General features: G+C 44.9%; 1 protein-coding gene across 1 annotated transcript; it reads left to right on the forward strand.

Annotated features, from left to right (window-relative positions):
• The first annotated feature begins 1,218 nt into the window (after window positions 1-1,218).
• On the forward strand, window positions 1,219-12,453 carry WBP2NL (WBP2 N-terminal like). The gene is made up of 6 exons (XM_024579636.2): window positions 1,219-1,280; window positions 4,480-4,588; window positions 4,854-4,995; window positions 5,200-5,292; window positions 6,312-6,422; window positions 11,951-12,453. The coding sequence occupies exons 1-6, from the start codon at window positions 1,219-1,221 to the stop codon at window positions 12,451-12,453; spliced, it is 1,020 nt and encodes a 339-aa protein (XP_024435404.2).
• The last annotated feature ends 9,462 nt before the right edge of the window (window positions 12,454-21,915 follow it).

The raw sequence follows: 21,915 nt of genomic DNA on the forward strand, positions 1-21,915 counted from the left end.
GGATGTGCCGGGATCGTAATCTTCTTGCCCGAAGTCGCACACTTAAGTACCAACGCACAATGGAGACTAGGTCTCAGCGCTCCTTCCACTGGTTCACACTGTCCCTATTGCACTTCATTCCTTCTAATTGTCTTGTACTTAAAAAACATTTCTGAAATCAGGATACTCCCTCTTATACCTGATGATGTGTCGGTTCACTTTCTTTCTTAGTGGTACGCTTAAAAATGGTGCATCTTGCCTGGCTGGTGTGGCTTAGTGGATTGGGTGTCCACCTGCGAACCAAAGGGTCGCCAGTTGGATTCCCAGTCAGGGCACATGCCTGGGTTGCAGGCCAGGTCCCCAGTAGGGGGCGTGTGAGAGGCAACCACACATTGACGTTTCTCTCCCTCCTTTCCTTTCCCTCTCTCAAAATAAATAAATAAAATATTAAAAAAAAAATAGTGCATCTTACAACAGACAGCATCTAAAATTTGATGAAATACAGTAATCCAGGAGATGTTAATGCCCTTTTTCCTTGGAACCCTCCGGTGCTATTTGTGAAATTTGAAGGAAGTCAGAATATGGCAACATGTTAGTCTTCAAAGCAACTCCCAATCATCCTTTGGAGGGGGCAGGGCCGGTATGATGGATGACACAGGCTCTCTCCCCCTTGGAGCAGGCACGGACTCCTCTTTGACGTCCTGACTCAGCTCGCGCACCCTGTTCTGTACACCACCTCCTAAGAAACTGGCTCTGATTCCAAGCTTTCTCCGGGGGACAAAAGTTTTCACCTTAGGAGTAAGGAATTATTCTGGATCCTTTCTCCAAAGGTTAGGAGCTTCCTGACCGGAGCCACGGAGGACTCAGGAAACTTCCTGCTTTTAACTTTGATCGCTGACAGGACCAGTTCAAGTTCATGCTGATGATGTTGTGGCCAAGTGGGCACGTGGGGGTCGTGGAGGCCACTCACCTATCACTCACCACTCCGCGCCCTGCGGGCAGAATCAGTTCCCTGGACCCGCCCTGTTCCCATTATGTGGTGTCTCAACTCTGACTTGGCCTGGTCCTCTCACCACCGCCGCTCCAGTGGGCAGCCACCTCCCTACCCATACCCCCCTTACCCCACCCCGCGTCTTTGCGCCATAATCTCCGCCCCTATGCTTTACAGCCCCGCCCCACGGCTTGGCGCAGGCCCCGCCCCTTCCCATCTAAGGGGCGGTGAGAGGGGCCCAGAGCAAGATGGCGGTGAACCGGAGCCACACCGAAAACCGCCGAGGGGCCATCATCCCTTACGGCGAAAGGTGCCTGAGGGGAAGCCCAGGGTGCCGTCAGAGGAGGGAGGAGACAGACTGGGTAGAGGGGGGGCCTTGCGAACTCTCAGCGAATCAGGGACTTTCCCGCTTTTTCCAGGGCTTCACGCTTAGCCCCGCCTCTGACGTTAGTGTAGGTGCACCGCCTCCCGGGAGTTCCGGGTGTTGAGGCGGCGCGCGCGGGAGCGCGTGGCTTTGCCCGTGGGAAGGGCGGCGCGTGCCGCCTCCGGTGTGTGAGGCCCGGGCGGGAAAGGGGGCGCTGCCGCAGAAGAAAGGCGAGGGCGCCCCGGCGGCAGTCGCACCGCCACTTCGGGTGCTGTGCAGCTGCCGCTGGGCCGGAGCTCGCGACCTCTGAAGGGCGACAGCCGTGGCCGCGCCCTCCCTCCACTCGGGGGAACAAGGGCCTGGACTTCAGGAGGCTGAAAGGGGCATGTGCGCGGATCATTCTAGAAAGATCCTGATCTGTCGGGGGCCTGTCCTTGCCTTCAGAACTTCCCGAAGGTCCCTTTCTCCCTGGCCCGAGCCTGCCTTTACGGAGATCCGGACGCCTAGGAAGGATGGCGCTCCCGCAGCTTCGCAGGGCGCCTTGGGGTTTGCACCTGCCACTTTGAGCGGTGCCTGCGGCATCGCTGTTCGCCCCTCCGCCGGCCGCCATCAGGCTCCGTTTGGGGGGGAAGGTTTTCACTTCCCCACCTCGTGCCTCGACTTCCCCCCTTAGTTCCCGGCCCCCCGTTTCTCACGGAGCCCTGCTGGTCGCCCCGCCGAGCTCCTCTGAATCGTGCCCCTCTCTGCTGCGCTCGCCCGAGCGCCGGTGCGGCCCCGAAAGCCGGCGCGGTGCTCGGGTGGGACTGCGCGCGCCGAAGTCGCTTGGAGTGCGTTTGTCGGGCAGATCCACCAAGACAGTTCCAGATGCCGACGTCCAGATCTTTTTCGTCTGCTTCCTTCTCCCGGCTCTTTTCCTGACACACTGCCGCAGGCCGCCAAGGCCGCGCGTCCTCCTTTGCTCCCGAAGGGGCTCCGCTCTTCCCTCGTCTCTCTAGTCGGAGACCACTGACCGCTCGCGCTCCCACCGCCGCGCCTCCGCGCGCACTGGCCCAGGGCGCTTTGTCCCGTGTGCCCGTGATTTCGCCACGAGGCGCTTCCGATCCGGCCTCTGGATGTCCTCACTCGGGCCTCCGACCAGTTTGCCCCTCTGCTTCTCTGTCTGTGTGTCGGAGTCAGAACACGAGGCATTTAAAAAAATTACAGCAAATCAGTGTTATGGTCCTTTGAATGATCTTTTTCGGGCCCGTATGCTCTTGAATACTTTCTTCATCATAGCCAAGCCCTGTTCTGAGAGTTTTATACTTAAAACCGCTCCATCCCCAGTGAGGACCAGTAGTGTTTGCCCCGTTTCACAGGTGGGAACCCGAAACGAAGAAAAGTGATTTGCCCCACGTCACGTGGCCAGTGCCGCTGTGCGGGGCTTTGAGTTGGGCTCCAGCTTAGGCCCTGGGCGCTACCTGCTCTGCGCCCGCTGTCGCTCAGAAAGGAAAGGCACTGCTCCTCCGCTTTCTCCTCGTCAAACAAGGCCCTGCCAGGGCGGTGGCTTCCTGGATGGAAACCACTTTAAAGAAAAATCTTGAGAGCGAGAAGGTTGATTATATTTTGACTCCTGCCTGTTCACAGGGCGCACGTGAGCACCTCATCACAGCTTGGCTGTGTGTTGTGGAGATGCTTCCCCCTCCCAGCAGAGGATCGCCAATGTGCTGGCTAGTTCTGGACTGACTTTTGGAGTTCCCTGTTCCCCTCTTTTTGCTGACATCCTATTTTTTCATAGTCTTAAAAATCCTTTTTTTTATCCACTCACCACCACTCTAGTTCCAGTTCTTATTACCTCACATCAGGACTATTTTAGGAACTCTTTTCTTTCCCCATCACCACTTATCCCCCGTACCCTCTTCTATCTTAGGAACTCTTAAACTGGCCCCTGGATACACCACCGCCTCCTTGATCGTGTGACTACCCTGCTGAACAGCGGCAGCTCACACTCCTCCCTGTCTATCAAATGGTAGCTTCACGCTCTCGTCTCAGCCTGGCTTTCAGCTTTGCCTCACTGTTTCTCCCAACCTTACTTCCACACAGTTTTGATGAACTCACATGAGTAGGCTGCTCCCAAGCACAGTTTGCTTTCTACTGCGTACCTCTGCTAATGCTGCTCCTGCCCCTCCGTTGGTATTGCTTGGTTTCCATCAGGATTGCCCCTTCCTCCACCTCTGCCTACTGAAATACCGTTCACCCCTTCAGAATCAGCACATATTGCAACCTTTCTATAAAACCTTTCCTAATTACTCCAACCAAAACTAGTAGTGTCTCCTTCCACTTAGTTGCCATGGCAATTTTGTGTCCTTGATGTGATGTATGCCATGTATTGCTTATGTCATTACCTGTATTCATGCTTTAATTTGTTCATTCTTTCAATAAATAGCACCCACTGTTTGCTGGGACTAAAATGGCAAAGAGGGCAGGCATTGCCCTTAATGATCACTAGGAAAGACATTGAACAAACCAACACATGTAATAGTTACCAAGAAAGAAAAATCCCCAATAGGGCACTATGAGTGAGAGAAGGATGAATCCAAGTTTTTCAGGTTAAGAGTGAGGGGGGAACATGGGAGACTGAGGGAGCACCATGTCAGAGGATTCTGGAGCATTCTGCATGCCTTACCTTCTTTAACATTTACATTAGCACAGTGCTTTTTAAAATGTTGATTTGAGAGACAGAGAGAAAAACATCAATTGTTGTTCCACTAATTTATGCATTCATTGGTTGCTTCTTGCATGTGCCCTGACTGGAGATTGAACCAGCAACTGTGGCGTATCGGGACCGTGCTCCACCCGACTCAGCTACCTGGCCAGGGCCATTAGCACAGTGCTTGATAGTTACTGCATCAGAATTATAAGAATTAATGAATAAACAGTAAGAATACAAGTAGCTTTGATAAGAAAAAGAATCCAGAGATAAAGAGGGAGAAAAATAACTGTGAATTGTCAGAGAATAAAGTCCTTTTATGTCGGTAAAGGTGGCCGCAGTGGCGGCAGCCAGCATTTATTGAGTACGTGCTCTGGGCTGGGAACTGCGCTAAGGGCTTGTGTCTGTCACTTTGCGTAACTTTTCAATTGTGTGCTGTCTGCCCCCTCTCTTCTGCAGTGTCTTGCAGCACTGTCATGACGTGGACCTCTCCTTCCCTCAGCAGCCAGAGGGATCTGATCTCTTCAGTGGTACAAAGAGGGGAACGTTGTTTCTCACTTCATACCGGGTAATTTCTCCTGCTACTTCTACGTTGATCTGGTTAACTCCACATTTGTCTGCCTTAAAATGGAGAGTGGCTAACCACCGAGTTTCAAAATGCTTTAAAACACGTGCGCTTTGAGATTTCCCACGTGGAAGAACGACTGGAGAAAATGGGTGATGCTTCTCCATTAGGCCAGGATGCTAAAGCATCCTTGCCTCAGAATTGTTTTCATGTGTCTCAGTCCATGGGCAACTTGTGTTCTCTTCCCAAAGCTTCTCTCCTCTCTTAGGTGATCTTCGTGACTTCACACTCGGTCAACGATCCCATGTTTTCTTTCATGATGCCCTTTGACCTGATGAGTAACTGCACCATTGAACAGCCAGTCTTTGCCCCCAACTACATTAGAGGAACCGTCCAGGCTGCCCCAGATGGTAAGTGTTTACACTCAGAAGTGTATTTTTGTCTGAGGACCTTCCAGAAGGTTTAAGATTCAGACTTGGCTCATGTTGGAATTTGGACGAAAGAGAGCTGCCCTGCTTCTTTGGGTGACGCTTCTCTCAGTGTCTGCAGTAGTCCTGCAGGTACCGGCTGTGCCCGCCTGCCTCTCGGTGAGAGTGTGCCGTTTCCTCCCCCAGGTGGCTGGGACGGACAGGCTACTTTTAAATTAGCCTTCAGGAAAGGAGGTGCCATCAAGTTTTCCCAGCTGCTGATGAACGCTGCCTCTGCTGGTGAGCAAAACGATGAAGTTCTTACGCACTTTGGGGTTTTGAGCCCTGTGGAGTTGCAATAGGACTGTTACCCCGTTCAGACGCTCCGTTCTCTGTGATGAGACACTCGGCAGTTGCACATGCACTCAGCAGGCATCTCCTGAGCCTGCCCGCTCCGTGCTGAGCACAGTACTGTGTGCCGGGAACACAAAGCTCATTCCTCCCCTCCCTGTCTGGAAGGAGTTGCAATCTGGGGGGAACTTACAATCCGACACCTGCGTGACTAGTTGTACCTGATGATCTTCTGCCCATCTAAATGCTGGTCTCAGATATCCCTGACTCGTCTCTTTTTCATGGCAGGGAGCCCCCGTTGCCTGAGCTCCTGTTCTCCTGATGAATCTTTTTGTCATCTCTTTTCTCTGCCTTTGCTTTTGTTTCTCTTAGGGTTAGTCCCCTTCTTCAATGAGAGGAGGGACCAGGTACTGTCAAGCCTTAGAGTACTGTGCTAATGGATGTACCAGAGGACTCTTTCAAGCTTTGAATACAAATAATTTTTATGATATATTTTATTTAGTCTAGCCTCACTCCATGCTCTTCACTCTCACCTTTTGTACCTCAGTCCAACTGGACTTCTTTGTGCCTTGTTCTCTCATCTCTGAGACTCCATGATGTCTGCTCTATCTGGGATGCCCTTTCGCTTTCTCCTTTGCCTTCCACCCCCAACTTCCATCTAGTTAAGACAAACACAAGCTAGTAGAGACACACATATGCAAACGTGGTGTCCTGCAACAGACATGGACGAAGTGCTGGGGCACGCAGAAGGGTGGAGTGAAGTTTCTAGCTTCAAAGACTGACCGGCTCCTGATGCTGTAAACCATGGTCAAGAATATAAGAGACAGTCTAAGTTGGAGAGGAAATGAGTTTAATTTTAGGCCTAATAATACTAGCTAACATTTATTGAATGCTTGCCATATACTAGAGATTTCCAAGCCCTTTTAAAGAATTAAAGAGTCCCTATTTTGCTGAATTTATCTTCTCAGCTGCCCGAGGAGCTCCACTTAGAAGTATAAGTTACTGGTTTGGCAGTCCAGGACTATTTGTCGTTACCGGACAGGGGAGTATGATGTGCAACCAAGAGATGCCTCGTCCAGGTAAGGTGTGGCAGGGAGGTTCTTCCTGGGAGGTGGGAAAGGGGCTCAGAGATCTATTCACTGCCAGCTTGCCACCATCTCTGCTGCAGAGAAGCATCGGAGGTTTGGGGATCAGGAAATGGTTGGGTCCATGACCTCATTTCCAGACTGAAACCCAAAGGCAAGTCAGCAAGTTTCAGGCTTACTTTTAATTATGATACACAAATATGGAACATGCTTGGGCAACTCCTATTAGTGGGAACCTTTACCTCCTACTTACAGCCTGAGCAGAAAACGTATGCCCTTTTTCTCTCCTCCCTTCCCATTTCACACAAGCATAGCCATCAAGCGTGTACCATGACCTTCATCCTCACTAAGGACTCCAGCCCTGGGCTTCCTGTCCCGTGCCCTTTAACAGTTGTGCCTGACCACAGCTGCTGAGTCATGTTTCTGGGAGGTGATAGATCATTGCCTCTCAAACGTTGTCCTCTGCCTACTGGTAGGCCGCAAAGGATCTCCTCGTAGGCTGCCCACAGACCCCCAAATGTGGGCCCTTTCTTGGATTCTTCTTGCAGTACAATGTGCATGTCCATTGGCTTTTAATTTTGTATACACCTGAAGGATGCTTATTTGTAATCTTAATAGTCACCTTAGTTTTTAAGGGTTATTAAAATCTAATACTCAAAAACCTAAAAGTAAGTGTTGAAATTCACGTGACATAAAAACAACCATTTAAAAATGTACAATTCAGTGGCATGTAGTATAGTCACAATGTGGTGCAACCACCAGCTCTAATTTCAAAATTTTTTATCACCCCATAAAACACCCCATTATTCCCCACTAAGTAATAATTCTCCACTTAGAAATAATTCCCCATCGCCCCCTCCCAACGTCTTTTGTTACACCCTAATCTGCTATTTGTCTCTATGGATTTGCTTATTCCAAAAAAATCACGTAAGAGGAATCATACAGCACTTTGTTTTGTACCTTTTGTTTTGGCTTATTCACTTAGCATAATGTTTCCAAGGTTCATCCAAGTTGTAGCGTGTATCGGTACTTCATTCTTTTTGTGGCTGAATAATGTTTCATTCTATGTGTATATACCACGTCTGCTCTTCCATTCACCCATTGATGGACATTTCACTTATTTCCATCTTTTAGCAGTTATGAATACAAGCTGCTATAAAGTTTGCATAGAGGTTTCAGTGTGGACATATGTTTTCATTTCTGTTGGGTATCTACATAGGATTGGAATAACTGGGCCACCTCGTGATTCAGTGTTTAACTTTTTGAGGAACCACCATTCTGTTTTCCACAGCGCCGGCACCGATTTATATTCCCACCCGCAATACAAGTCCCCATGTCTCCATAACCTTGCCAGCATTGACTTCCTTTTTGTTTTTGTTGTTTATGTTAAAGCTATCCTAGTGAATGTGAGGTGGTACCTCGCTGTGTTTTTATTTTTATCCTCACTCGAGGATATGTGCATTGATTTGAGGGAGGGAAGGGGCGGGGGGGGAAGAGAGAGAGAGAGAGAGATCTGTTGGTAGCCTTCTGTAGGTGTCCCGACGGGATTAAACCCACAACCCAGGTGTATGCCAACCAGGAATGGAACCCACAACCTTTTCATGAACAGGATGACGCTCCAACCAACTGAGCTACTTAGCTGGGGCTCATTGTGGTTTTAATTTGCATTTCTTTAATGGCAAGTGATGTTGAACATCTTTTCCTATGCTTGTTAGCCATCTGCATGTCATCTTTGGAGATACATCTCTCCAAGTCCTTTGCCCATTTTTTACTTGGATAATTTATCTTTTTGTCATTGAGTTGTATGAGTTATTTATATATTCTAGATATGAATCCCTGCTCGTATATGCAATTTGCAAATATGTTTTCCCATTCAATAGGTTGTCTTTCACGTTCTTGATAATGTTCTTTGATGAACAAAAGTTATAAATTAAATTTTTTTTAATTTATTGATTTTAGAGAGAGAGAGATCAGTCTGTTAGTCCACTGGTTTATGCATTCATTGGTTGATTTTTGTGTGTGTCCTGACCAGGGATCGAATCCACAACCTTGGCGTATTGGGATGATGCTCTAACCAACTGAGCTACCCAGTCAGGGCTTATGTAATTTCCTTCTTGTCTCTAGTAATTTTTTAAAATTTAAAGTCTATTTTTTCTCGATAGTATAGCTATCCTTGCTGTGTTTCGGTTACTATTTGCTGGTAGTATCTTTTTCCATTCTTTAAAAAAAATTTTTTTAATCCTCAGCTGAGGACATTTTTTCATTGCTTCTACAGAGAGAGGAAGTGGGGGGAAGAGAGAGAGAGAGAGGCATCAATGTGAGAGAGAAACAGCAAATTTCGTGCATCGGGGTGCATCGGTCACCTCTTGTATGCACCCTGATTGGGGATCAAACTTGCAACTTAGGCATGCACCCCAGCCGGGAATTGAACCTGCAACCTTTCAGTGTACAGGATGACGCTCCAAGCAACTGAGCCACACTGGCCAGGGTTCTTTCTTTTTTTTTTTTTTAAGTAAAATTTTCTATTTCTTGTCTTTTCATTCTTTTGCTTTCAATCTATTTGTGTCTTTGTATCTCAAGTAAGTCTCTCGTACACCCGGGCTGGTGTGGCTCAGGGGATTGAGTGCCAGTAGAGGCAACAATGTCTCTCTCCCTCTCTTTCTCCCTCCTTTCCCCTCTCTATAAAAATAAATAAATAAAATATTTTGAAAAATAAAATAAGTCACCCTGGCTGTTGTGGCTCAGTGGATTGAACGGTGGCCTACGAACCCAAGGGTCACCAGTTAGGTTCCCAGTTAGGGCGCATGCCTAGGTTGCAGGCCAGGTCCCTGGTTGGGGGTGTGTGAGAAGCAACCACACATTGACATTTCTATCCCTCTTTCTCTCTCCCTTCCCCTCTCTCTAAAAATAAATAAATCTTTAAAAGTAAGTCTTCTGTACATAGCATATAACTGAGTCTTGAGTTTTTATTCTGCCAATCTTTTGTTGAAAGACGTCATCAAGAAGGCGTGATGGCCAGTTGTCCTGAAAGCTGACCCAGGCAATTGTAGGCTCCTTAGCTCCTCTCTTGTCTTTGAAATGTTTGTTCTGCTTACCTTTCCTGCTCCAAGAAGCAGCTCCAGGGATAAAGCCTTGACACAGAAGTGTGGTGTGGAGACTACCAGGATGGCATACATGACTGAATTCGGTGAGGGCCTCTATATGAAAACTTCTAAGATTTGATGGGTGGGTGCAGAGATCTTACTCATCTTGTGGCCACCCAAGACAACCTCATAAATAAGTTCCTTTATTTGTTAAAACGGCCACTTACCAATCTGGAGAGGTCTGCTTGTTTCTTTCCTCTCTCCTTGCCCTCCTTGTAAGGGCACCCAGTTTGAGATTATACTGGGAAGCTTCTGAGGAGAATGCGGACCTCTCTATCTTTTGATTGGAGAGTTCAATCCATTTATATTTAAAGCAATTACTGTAATGGGGGCCTTTCTGTCATTTCCTATATACTGTATAGCTTTTCATCCCTCATTTCTTGGCACTACTATCTTTTTCTTTTGGGTTAAATTGATATTTTTATAGCAGGAAGTTTAAATTCCTTTCTCATTTCCTTTTGTCTATATTCCATAGCTATTTTCTTTGTGGTTACCATGGGGGTTACATTTAACATCCTAAAATTGTAATACTAATGTGAATTTTTACTAACTTAACTTCAAGAACATACAAATACTCTGCACTTTTACAGTTCCTTCTTCAGATATTTCAGTTAATGTCACAGAATTACACCTCTATACATTGTGCGCCACAAAACATAATCTAATAATTCTTTTTAAGGCATTAGTCTCTTAAATTATGTAAAAAACAAAAAACGGAGTTATGAACCATTGTTATGACAATGTTGGTTTTTATAATTGCCCAATGATTTACCTTTATTGAGATCTTAATTTCTTCATATAGCTTCAGATTACTATTTAGTGTCCTTTCTCTCTACCCTGCAAGATTCCCTTAAGCATTACTTGCAGGGGAAGTCTAGCGGTCATGAACACCCTCAGCCTTTATTTATCTGGAAATGCCTTAATTTCTCTCTCACGCTTGAAGAAATTTGGCCAGATATAAGATTGTTTTTTGAGATTTTTTTTCTGGCCTCCAAAATTTCTGATGAGAAGTCTCCTGATTGTCTTATCGAAGATCCCTTGCGTGTACTGATTCACATCACTCTTGCTGATTTCAAGATTCTCTCTTTGTCTTTGTCTTTTGCAAGTTTGATTATAATGTGTCTTGGTGTGGCTCTCTTTAAGTTAATCTCCTGGAAGTTGTTGAGATTCTTAGATGTTTATATTCATGTCTTTCATCAAATTGGGGAAGCTTTCGGTCATTATTTCTTCAAACATTCTCTCCACCCTTTTCTCTTCTTCTTGGACTTCTCTGCAGTGTGTATGCTGGTCTCTGTTTGATGGTGTCCTACTGGTTCCTGAAGCTCTGTTCACTTCTCTGCAACCTGTTTTCTTTCTCTTCCCCAGTCTCAACAATTTCCCGTCTTCAATTTCACTGATTCTTTCTTCTGCCTATTCAAATCTAAATTTTCAAACCCTCTTCTCAATTTTTCATTTCTGTTTTTGTACTTTTGATCCCCAGAATTTCCTTTTGGTTTCTCGTTAAGTTTTCTGTCTTTATCAATATTTCTATTTTGTTCACACATCATTTTCTTGACTCTCTTCACAGTTTCCTTTAGTTTCTTGAGCATCTTTAAGAAAGTTCTTTAAAATATTTTTTCTAGCTAGCTTAAACATAAATATGGATTACAGCAAAATAACTTGGTAGTTGTTCATTCACCTGACCCAGTTAAATCACTTTGGGAATGTAGCCAAGGCAATAAATAAAACCCAATGTTTATTGTAATACTGATTGGAAATTTGGAAATAATGTGTTCTCCTGCAATAGGGGAACTTAGTAGCACCTATCCATACAATAAAATATAGTCTGGCTTTTAATTTATGAAATACATTAATAATACAAATAATTTTTATATAATGTCAGATAAAAAGAGTCAAATTTAAAAATCGAACAGTTGTTATAATCATGATTGCATGAACATACTAAAGATATTCTACAAAGAAATACATTAAAATATTTTTGTATTTGATTGCATTATAGATGACTTTTTAAAATTCATCTTTTCTCTATTTTCCAAATACATATTCCTCATTAAGGATGTAGTACCTTATTCATATTCAAAACAAACTTTATTAAGTAAAGGGAGGCCCAGCAGAGAGATCTTTATTAAGTAAAACATGTATCTGCACAAGTAATGCAGAGATATAACTGTAGGGTTGTTTTAATGTTAATTTGAATCCCTCCACAGCAGGAAATGATAAAGCCCCCAACTAGTGGTGGCTGAAGGATCTGGCTTCACTGTTATTTACCCTGATTCTCTTCCTGTGTTAGTTTGCTTCGGCATAACTTTTACCTTTTTACTCCTTCTCACTTATTCCTTGTCCACTCTAAAAAAAGAATTACTGATTTTTTCTTCTCAGCATACCCAGTTGTTGTCTATGGGCCCCAGCCTGTGAGATATGGAGCCCCACTGGGAGCATACGGAGCCCCACCAGCAGCATACGGAGCCCCACCAGCAGCATATGGAGCCCCACCAGCAGGATATGGAGGTCCACCCGCAGGATACGGAGCCCCGCCAGAGGGATACGGAGGCCCACCAGAGAGATCTGAAGCCCCACCTGTGGGATATGGAGCCCCACCTGTGGGATATGGAGCCCCACCAGCAGGATACTTAGCTCTGCCTATGGGGTATAGAGCCCCACCACCTGGATATGAAGCTCTGCCTGTGGGATATGGAGCTCCACCAGCAGGATATGGAACCCCGTCTGCAGAATATGGAGCCCCACCAGCTAGAAATGAACCCCCATCTGCTAGATGTACAGCTGGGACCCACAACTCTGTGGCTGCCCAGCCTGCTGGACATGAGGCTTCTCTTCCTTCTACCTTATCTGCTCAGGCCCATTTACCATCTTCTAAGATGTAAACCCTGAAGAGTCACCAAGCAAAGTGGCACCGTAAAACTGAAGTCAGGATAAGAAGGAGGACTCAGGTATGTGTTTAGAGGCCCTTCTCAAGTAGTTGCCTCATGCTTTGGAAGGGCAATCACAGGTGGAAAGTGAAGCTTTACTTCCATGCCTAGATTTTAGAAGCAGAGTCCACTCTTGATTAGACGGACTAAAGAATTAGAATTGTAGATCTAATTCCTCAATAATTTGGTTGACGTTGGGCTGCATTTAAAAAAAAGATTTTATTTATTTATTTTTAGAGAGAGAGGGGAAGGGAGGGAGAAAGAGAGGAAGAGAAACACTGATGTACAAGAGATACTTTGATTGGTTGCCTCTTGCACACCCCCAACTGGGGACCTGGCCTGCAACCCAGACATGTGCCCTGACTGGGAATTGAACTGGCGACCCTTTGCTTCAGTCTGGAGCTCAATCCACTGAGCCACACCAGCCAGGGCAAAATGTATCTGCTCTAGATACATTAGTGGTTTTGCTTCTCAAAATCTATTCCTGGGAAATATTTGCATGTGTGCACAAAGATGTCTGTGGGAAGATTTCATTACATTCATTGTTTCTAACAGCACAGAATTAGAAATAACCTATATGTTTATTAATAGTAAATATTTAAATAAACTGTAGTACATCTATGCCACATGTGCAAAAACTTCTAATTCTTATTGTTAAATGAGAAAAGCCTGTTTAAGGGAGTATGTACTATGGAAATTTTCAATCCCATCAGACTGAATGCCCCTGTTATAACTCATGTTTTGTAATGTCTCCTTTACTTCATTGGAATGAAATTTTCAGGCAATTGCATGTGATTCCATACCATATCAACCAAAATTAATATAATACTATAAATTTATTATAAAGAAGACAAAATAGAAAAGTAGTTTGTAGTAAAATTTTAAGTATTTTAATATATAAATTCTCAGATTCCACCATACTAGAAGACATAACGAAGTAATCAAGTGGTAACAGGGTTGCCTCTGGATTGGGGAGCTGCATGGCTGGGGAAAAGGATGGAGAGGGAGACCTAGCTTTTTTCACTATAAATTATATTAAGCACATGTGTACTATATGTTTCTCTCTTGAGGAATGAATAATTTTAAACCTAAGTTAATAGCATGCTAGGTTCTACTTAGCTTATAAATTGTGCAGCAGCTCCTCACAGCCTTCAGGATAAAGTCCAAACTCCTGATTTTCACATACACGTGGATCTTATTATGCTCCTCAGTATTCAAGGCTGTGCACAGTCTGGCTGCTCCAGGGACCCCTCCAGCTGTGGGACCCAGCCGAGCAGAGCTAAATGCAGACACTGAACGCACGGCCTCTGCCTGACCCCCACTGCATTTGACTCATCTTTTGAAACCGCTCAGAAGTTCTTCTGAGAAGCTTGTTCTAAGCTCCCCTTCTAGGGTAATTGCCCTTCTGCCAAGCTTGTATTGTACCCTCAGCATGTTTCTGGCAAAATACTTTGCCAGTCCTATTGGGATTGTTTGCGTGCTCAATTCCCCTGTAACCTGTGAGCTCCGTGAGAGCAGAGGCAGTGGCCCATTGCAGAGGCCTAGCAGACGGCAAGGGACACAGTGGTGTCTAGTTAATATTTGTCGAGTGAATGAAGACATAAATAAGTTGCGATTCTTGACTTATTACACACACACACACACACAGAGCCACTGAGTTCTGGCTACCAGCTGGAGACTGGAATTCGCAGAATTAGTTTTGTTTAGCAAACTGTTAGAGAGGGTTAGAAATTAAAATTTCAGATTTTAGGGAAAGCTCTCCCCTCTCTGGCCAGTTGAGTTGAGCAGTCCAGAAGGCAGAGTTATATTTCACCTCTTCCTACCTCACAGCTATGTTCGTGTGGTTCATACCGGCCACAGCCACCTCTGGCAAGGTGGTCCCATAGCACTCAGCTGGTGTTTAAAGGCCTTTGAGTGAGTAAATGATTAATACTATCGTTGGGTGCCAGGTGATGTGTTGAGGCACTTCATAAGTATTATCTCACTTTTTAAAAAAGATTTTATTTATCTACTTTTAGACATGGGGGGAAGGGAGGGAGAAAGAGGAAGAGAAGCATCAGTGTGTGGTTGCCTGTCACATGCCCTCTACGGGGGACCTGGCCTGCAACCCAGGCATGTGCCCTGACTGGGAATCGAACTGGCGACCCTTCAGTTCACAGGCCGGTGCTTAATCCACTGACCCACACCAGCCAGGGCCATAAGCAATCTCACTTAATCCCTCACTTAATCCAGCGAAGTGAGCACTGTTACTAGCTTTATTTTACAGCTAAGCATTACTGAAGCTTGGAGACCTTAGGAAGTCAGCAAATTCCCAGCTATTCAGCTGTGGAGGCAGGACTTGAACCCAGGCTGGCCCCAGAGCCTGGGACTCTAACCTCTGACTGAGGAACCTGCTCCCTAGCATTTTCTTTTTGTCTCACAGGAGCCAAACAGTAGGAGGAGTTTCCTGTGCACGTAGTGGCCTGACCCTCTCCACACATCTGTGAGGTCCTGGTGAGTGCTGAGCCCCTTCTCCTACCACAGACTTGATCCCGGGTGGTCAGAGGGCCTTGAAAATCGATGGTGTCAGAGGTGGTGTGGTAGATCAGACGAGGGCTCAGATTTCTCATGAGATCAGAAGATTGGTTCCAGGTCTTCTGCTGCTATGTAACTGAAGTGTGGGGGTTGCTAGGAGCCAAAGACCAGCTGTTCTTGAGCCAGCTCAGCTGGCACAGGAAAGAGAACCCTGAGATCTCTGAGTATTTCACGGCCTCATCCCCTCATCACAGCCCCAGACCTGAAGGCTCCACTGCACTAACTGCCCTAGTGATGCCCCCTGAGTAAAGGTACTTACAAGGGATGGAGGGTGAAGACTTTTAGAAGGGCAGTAATTACGTGAATTGGCCGGTCCATTTATTAACTATTTGTTTGTGCTGAGCACCTGCCAGGCACTTTACATGAAAAATTTAGCAAGGAGAGTGCTTGAACCCCAATCTCATGATGAAGAAATGGGCTGAGAGGGAAGCAAATTGGCTAAGGCAAACAGCTGGCTAGTAAGTGACAGGGCAGGATCCGAACATAGGTTTCCCTTCTCATTCACACACTCATTTACTAAGTGCCTTTTATGTGCTGTTTCTGTGCGCTTGGGAGATCAGTGACTAAAACAGACAAAAAATTCCTGCTTTTATGGTGCTTACATTCTCGTAATACTAAGATGCAGTCAATATACATTGTGTTATATGATATAACTAGGCATATCATATTCAAACTGCAGGAAAAGCAAAGACAGAGATGTTGATAAAAGCTGTAAAAAATATAGAACAAAGTAAGGAATATTAGGAGTGTTTGGCAGAAGGAGCAGTTAGCACCTTGTGGAGAAGATAAAATTTGAGCGAAGATTTGAAGGATAAAGGAGGTGAGGGAGCTAGCCATGCAGACCAGGAGAGAGTGTTCTAGGCAGAGGGAGCAGCTAGTGTATAGGCAGCTTAATTCTCAGGTGCCTTCCCTTACACCCAGTGCCTAAAAGCACAGATGACTATGAGAAGACTTCTGTTCTCAAGGGAGGAAAACCTGAAAGCAGACTGTAAGACAACCAGAGTGAGGAAGGTATGAACCGGTCTGCATAAAACAGCTTGGGGATGGAGACTGATTTCTGGGTCCTCGTCAGAGAACAGGCCTCCTTCCTGCCTATGTCCTGAGGATAAAAGAAGCTACAGTAACCAAAGAGTCTGGGGTCACCCTGGTTTTACACCCTCCATTAAAGTCTGCTGCTTGTTGCACACCTCTGCTGTGGCCTTGGTCTCTCTGTTTCTGAAGGCATCTGTGATATGCATGGCCTGGTGCTGGTGCCTTGGGACCGCCCAGTAGGGCAGTTTGGATGTGCTCAGGCTCTCAGCTTCCTGGCTGGGCTCTGCACTTGTCCTGCTTCAACTATTCATTATCTGATTCCAAGAGAGATGGATCTTCTCTGTGCTGAAGCCTTGTGCCGAAGTGCACCTTGATGGAGCACTTGCCTAAGGTGGGGAAGCCTGTTCTCCAACTTTCCATGGAGAGGAGGGCCCAAATAAATCACTGTGAGAGCGTGTGAGCCGACCACTCTGTTGTGCCACCTGACACTGAGCTCTGGGTTTCATGAGCCTCGGTTTGGGTCAAGTACTTATTGAGGCTGCTCCGTGCCAATCCTGTGTTCTGAGGAATCTCGTCAAGCAGTACACAGATTTGCTCCAGTGATAGACAATTTCATTATATTTTGCAAGTGTCCACCCTGTCCTGGACCCCACCCACTCCCAAAATATAGGATGAGAACAGGTGGGTACTTCACTCTCTATGTGGTTCCTCTGGGGAGTTGTCTGGCCCCGCCCCTGTTGGCTTGCTCTGATGGTCTCACTTTTCCTTGTCCTCAGCCCTCTGTTTGGGCCTTGGAAAACTTCATTTTGGGATCTACTTTGGAAATATTTATGCTCAAGCTTGGGCTTTTCCCTCGGACCCAATTCTGGCATTAGCCTTTGGCTTTTCCCTGTGACCAGTGAGAGAGAGGGACACTCCTAGTTTCTGGCAGAAGTGCAATGATAGAGGTCTGCACGGGGCTGAGAGAAGGGATTCCGACCACTTAAGAAGGTCCTGTCTGCTTCTTGGAGAAGGGGATGTCTGCATTGTTGTTGTTTTTTTTTTTAAGATTTTATTTATTCATTTTTAGACAGAGGGGAAGGGAGGGAGAGAGAGACAGAAACATCAATGTGTGGTTGTCTCTCCTGCTTCCCCCACTGGGGACCTGGCCAGCAACCCAGGCATGTGCCCTAGACTGGAAATTGAACCGGCGACCCTTTGGTTCGCAGGCTGGCACTCAGTCCACTGAGCCACACCAGCCAGGGCTGCATTGTTTTGATACAGAATTCCGTGTCCAGTGAAATTATCCTTCAAAAATGAAGAAGCACTTTATCAGGCAAAGAAATAATGAGGGCATTTGTCACTAACAGAGTTACCTTGCAAGCACTTTTCAAAGTTCCTCAGAGAGAAATTGATAGACATCAGAAGGTTGATCTCCGTAAGGAAAGGAGGAGTGTTAGAGGAGGAATAAAGGTAAAATAAAATCTTTTATTCTTATTCTTAATCTAACAGATGATAGTTTGTTCAAATAATAGTAGCAACAATGTACTCTGGTATAGTTTGTGGATAAGTAAAATAAATGACAGCAATGTTTTAAAGAGAATGGAGGAGCTGGAAATACTGTTAAGAGATACGTGCTCTATTTGTGAAGCAGCATAATGCTATTTGAAAGTGGACTTTGGGCCAGCTGTAAATGTATATTGCAAAGTCTAGGGCAACCACTAAAAAAAGTTAGAAGAAAACAGTACAGACATTGCATTAGAGCAGAGAAAATGCAATCATATAAAATGCTTAATTAAAACTAGAGAAGGCAGAAAAAGAGGGCAAAAAGAAAAAAAATATGTATGAGGACAATGGATAGAAAACAGTAAAATAGCCCTGGGTGGGTGGCTCAGTTGATTAGAGCAACTGTAAACCAAAAAGTTTGCAGTCAGGGCACATCCTCGTTTGTGGGTTCGATCCCCAGTCTGGGTATGTACAGTAGACAGCTGACCGATGTTTCTCTCTCTCCCTTCCCTTCTCACTACAATCAATAAAAACATATCCTTCGGTGAGGATTTTTTAAAAACAGTAAAATACATGGTAGCTATTGATCCAACCATATCAGTAATCATTTAAATACCGATGGTCTAAATAGGCAAATCAAAAGACAGAGACTATGAGAGTGGACTAAAAAAAAAAAAAGACCCAACTATATATTGTCCAGAAGAAACCTACTTAAATGTAAAGACACATATAGATTAAGAGGAAAGCGATAGAAAAAAATTCTGGATATCAGTTGTACAACAATGTGAATATACTTAACATTGCTGTACTATACAATTAAAAATGGTCAAGATGGTAAATTTTGTATGTACTTCACCAGTTTTTTAAAAAGGAAAGGAATGAAGAAATATTTTGATAACACATCAAAAGAAATGAGTAGCTGTGTTAATTTTAAACAAAGCTGACTTTTTAAAACAAAGGAAATTATCAAGGAGAAATAGGAGCATTATACAATGATAAAAAGAGCAATTTTAATGCATATGTACGTAACAACAGAGATCCAAAATATGTAAGGCAAAAACAGAGAACTACAAGGAGAAATGGGCAAATCCACTGTGCAGTTGGAGAATTCAACACCCTCCTCTCTCTGTAATTGACAGGTCCAGCAGGTAGAAGTTCAGTGAGGTCATAGTTGAACTAAACAGTAGTATCAAACTATATCTAACTGACGTTTATAAAATACATCATCTGACAACAGGAGAATACACATTCTTCTCAAGCTCACACAGAACATTAACTAAGATAGACCAAATTCTGAAACGCAGCCTCTCTCACCTACGGGTGATTATCTAAGACAGGGTTCTCCAGCATCTCCCGGACGGTGGCTGAGGGGCTGGAGCCAGTTCATAAGCCACTGCAGGGTCCACAGCCAGGAACAAGGTCTGTGTGTCTGTTACATGACCCATGGGCGGGCAAGACTTCTCCCGGGTCCCTAGGCATATAGTGCTGGGTCTCACAGCTCCCATAGGCGCTTTTGTCCGTGGACGGATGCCAAAGAGTGGCTGAGCGGGGGAGTCACGAGGGACATCTTATTTAGCCATGCTGCTGACATCACCACACCTTTTAAATTCTTGCTCCTTACCCTGAATACAGAGGATAGTCTCCCCTCTCTTCTTGTCCACACTTTTATGCACGGAAATGACCTGGAGAAGAGTGAGGCTGGCTCTGGTCCTGGAAACATCTGATGTTCAGGTAAGGGTGGCAGAAAAGTTTGGATAGCACTGAATGGGAGAAAAGGAAAACTACAGCGTTAGTTTGCATTATGCCAGGAGTCTGGAAAAAGAAGAAAGTAGAGCAGGAATCATTAATTCAACATCTAACTCTGATGATCACCAATGGTGGCAGGTAGGGTCTCCATTCCTAATGACACCAAGTTCCATCCTTCTTCATTCCTCCCCGTGGGCGTCCCAGGTGCTGGAAGATGGGCACTTCGGGACTGGAGTCAACTTTCCCTTGTGTATGTTGTTGCATTCCTGGGAGTGCTGCCGTGCTGTTTGTGACCCAGACCAAACTGATTCTCCAGGAGCCCATGTACTATTGTCTAGCCGTGCTGGGCTCGACCGACCTGGGCTTGTCCATGACACTATCTCCAAAATGCTGGGCACCTTCTGGTTCACTCTCAGGGATATATCTTCTTTTGTAATTGTAGTAAAAATTTCAACATAAATTTTATCTTCTTACATTTTTAACTTTGCACTTCTGTAGTGTTAGCTGTACAGGTTTCCCCCACTATGTAAAAGTAGAGTGTTCCTGTGAAGCTTTTCTTAAGCCAAAATGGCATAAAGCGAAGAGTATCCCCTGCTTTCTGAAAGTTGGCATCATGCCACTTTGCTTTTATGAAACACCTGTATTAACACAGTAATGCCTTTTTCATAAAAGCGAAAATCCTGTTAGGATTTCTTTTGGTTAGTGAAAATAGGTATTGTACTAATGTAGGTCTTCTGTTAAAACAAAGTGAAGTAAAACCAGGTTATGGAAACTGGGAGATGCATGTACTCACTGTTGTCCAGTGGATCTCTAAAACTATTTCATTTGCAAGACTGGAACTCAATACCCAGCGAACAACTCCTCATTTCCCCTCCCACACACCCTGGGAACCTCCATGCTTCTTTCTACTTTCTGTTTCTATGAAATCGACTACTTTAGGCACCTCATATAAGTGAAATCATACAGTATTTGGGGGTTTTGTGACTGGCTTATTAGCATAATATTCTCAAGATCCATCCCTGTTGTATGTAGCATGTGGCCACACTTCCTTCTTTTTTAAAGCTAACATTCCAGTGTATAAATATACCTAATTTTCTTTATCCACTCATCCATCAATGGACTTTGGGCTGCGTATGCATCTTGGCTATTGTGAATAGTACTGCAATGGAAATAGGTGTGAGGTTTGTTTTTTTTTTAACAGCCTCAACTGATATATAATTCACATGTCATATAGTCCACCCATTTTAATGTGTACAATTCCATGATTTTTAGTATATTCACAGATATGTGCAGCCATCACTCCAGTCAATTTAGGAACATTTTCATCACTGCAGAAAGAAATCTTGGACATTTTAGCCGCCAGCCCGTATACCCCCATCTTCCCCACGCAGTCCTGAGCAACCGCTGTCTGTCTCTGCAGCTTTTCCTGTCCTGGACTTTCACAGGAGTGGAATCATGATGTATGTGGTCTTTGTGCCTGGCTTCTTTCCCTTAGCATGTTTTCAAGGTTCGTCCATGTAACATGTCCACATTTTACTCCATTTTATAGCTGAATAGTATTCCGTTGTATGGTTAACCATATTTTGTTTATCCATTCATCCATTGGTGGACATTTGTATTATTTCTACCTTTTGGCTGTTGTAAATAATGGTGCTATAAATACTTGTTTACAAGGTTTTGTGTGGACATATGTTTTCACTTGTTTTGGGTATATACCTAGATGTGGACTCGCTGTGTCATGTAGCTCTATGTTTAATCATTTGAGGAATTAAATGCCAGACCACCTTCCACAGTAGCTGTACAGTTTTACATTCCTATCAGCAGGTATGAGAATTCCAATCCACATCCTTGCCAACACTACTACCTCGCATTTTTATTCTAGCCGCCCTCCTGGGTGTGAAGTGGCATCCCGCTGTTTCATTTGCACTTCCCTAATGGTCAGTGATGTTGAGCATTGGCCATTTGCATACGTTCCTTAGAAAAATGTCTATCAGATACTTTGCCCATTTGTAAAAGTTTTTTTTAAAGATTTTATTTATTTATTTTATAGAGAGGGGAAAGGAGGGAGAGGGTGAGAAACATTGATTGGTTGTTTTCGCAAGCACCCCAGCAGGGGGCGGAACATGGAGCCAGCAACCCAGGCATGTGCCCTGACCGGGAATCAAACCGGTGACTTTTCGCTTTGTGGGAAGAGGCCCAACCAACTGAGCTTCGCTGGTCAGGGCTCTTTGCCCATTTTTAATTGGGTTATTTCTTTTTATTATAGTTTTAAAAGTTGTTTATATATCCCTGGCTGGTGTGGCTCATGGATTGAGTGCCAGCCTGCAAACCAAAGGGCCGCCGGTTCTATTCCCAGTCAGGGCACTTGCCTGGGTTGCGGGCCAGGTCCCCAGTTGGGGGTGCATGAGAGGCAGCCACACATTGATGTTTCTCTCTCTCTTTCTCCCTCTCTTCCCCTCTCTCTAAAAATAAATAAATAAAATATTTTTTTAAAAAGTTCTTTACATATTTTAAATAGAAGTCCTATATCAGTAATATGAATTGCAAATATTTTCTCCTATTGTGTGGGTTGTCTTTACT

This window comes from Desmodus rotundus, chromosome 3, assembly GCF_022682495.2.
Source record: "Desmodus rotundus isolate HL8 chromosome 3, HLdesRot8A.1, whole genome shotgun sequence".
NCBI lineage: Eukaryota > Metazoa > Chordata > Mammalia > Chiroptera > Phyllostomidae > Desmodus > Desmodus rotundus.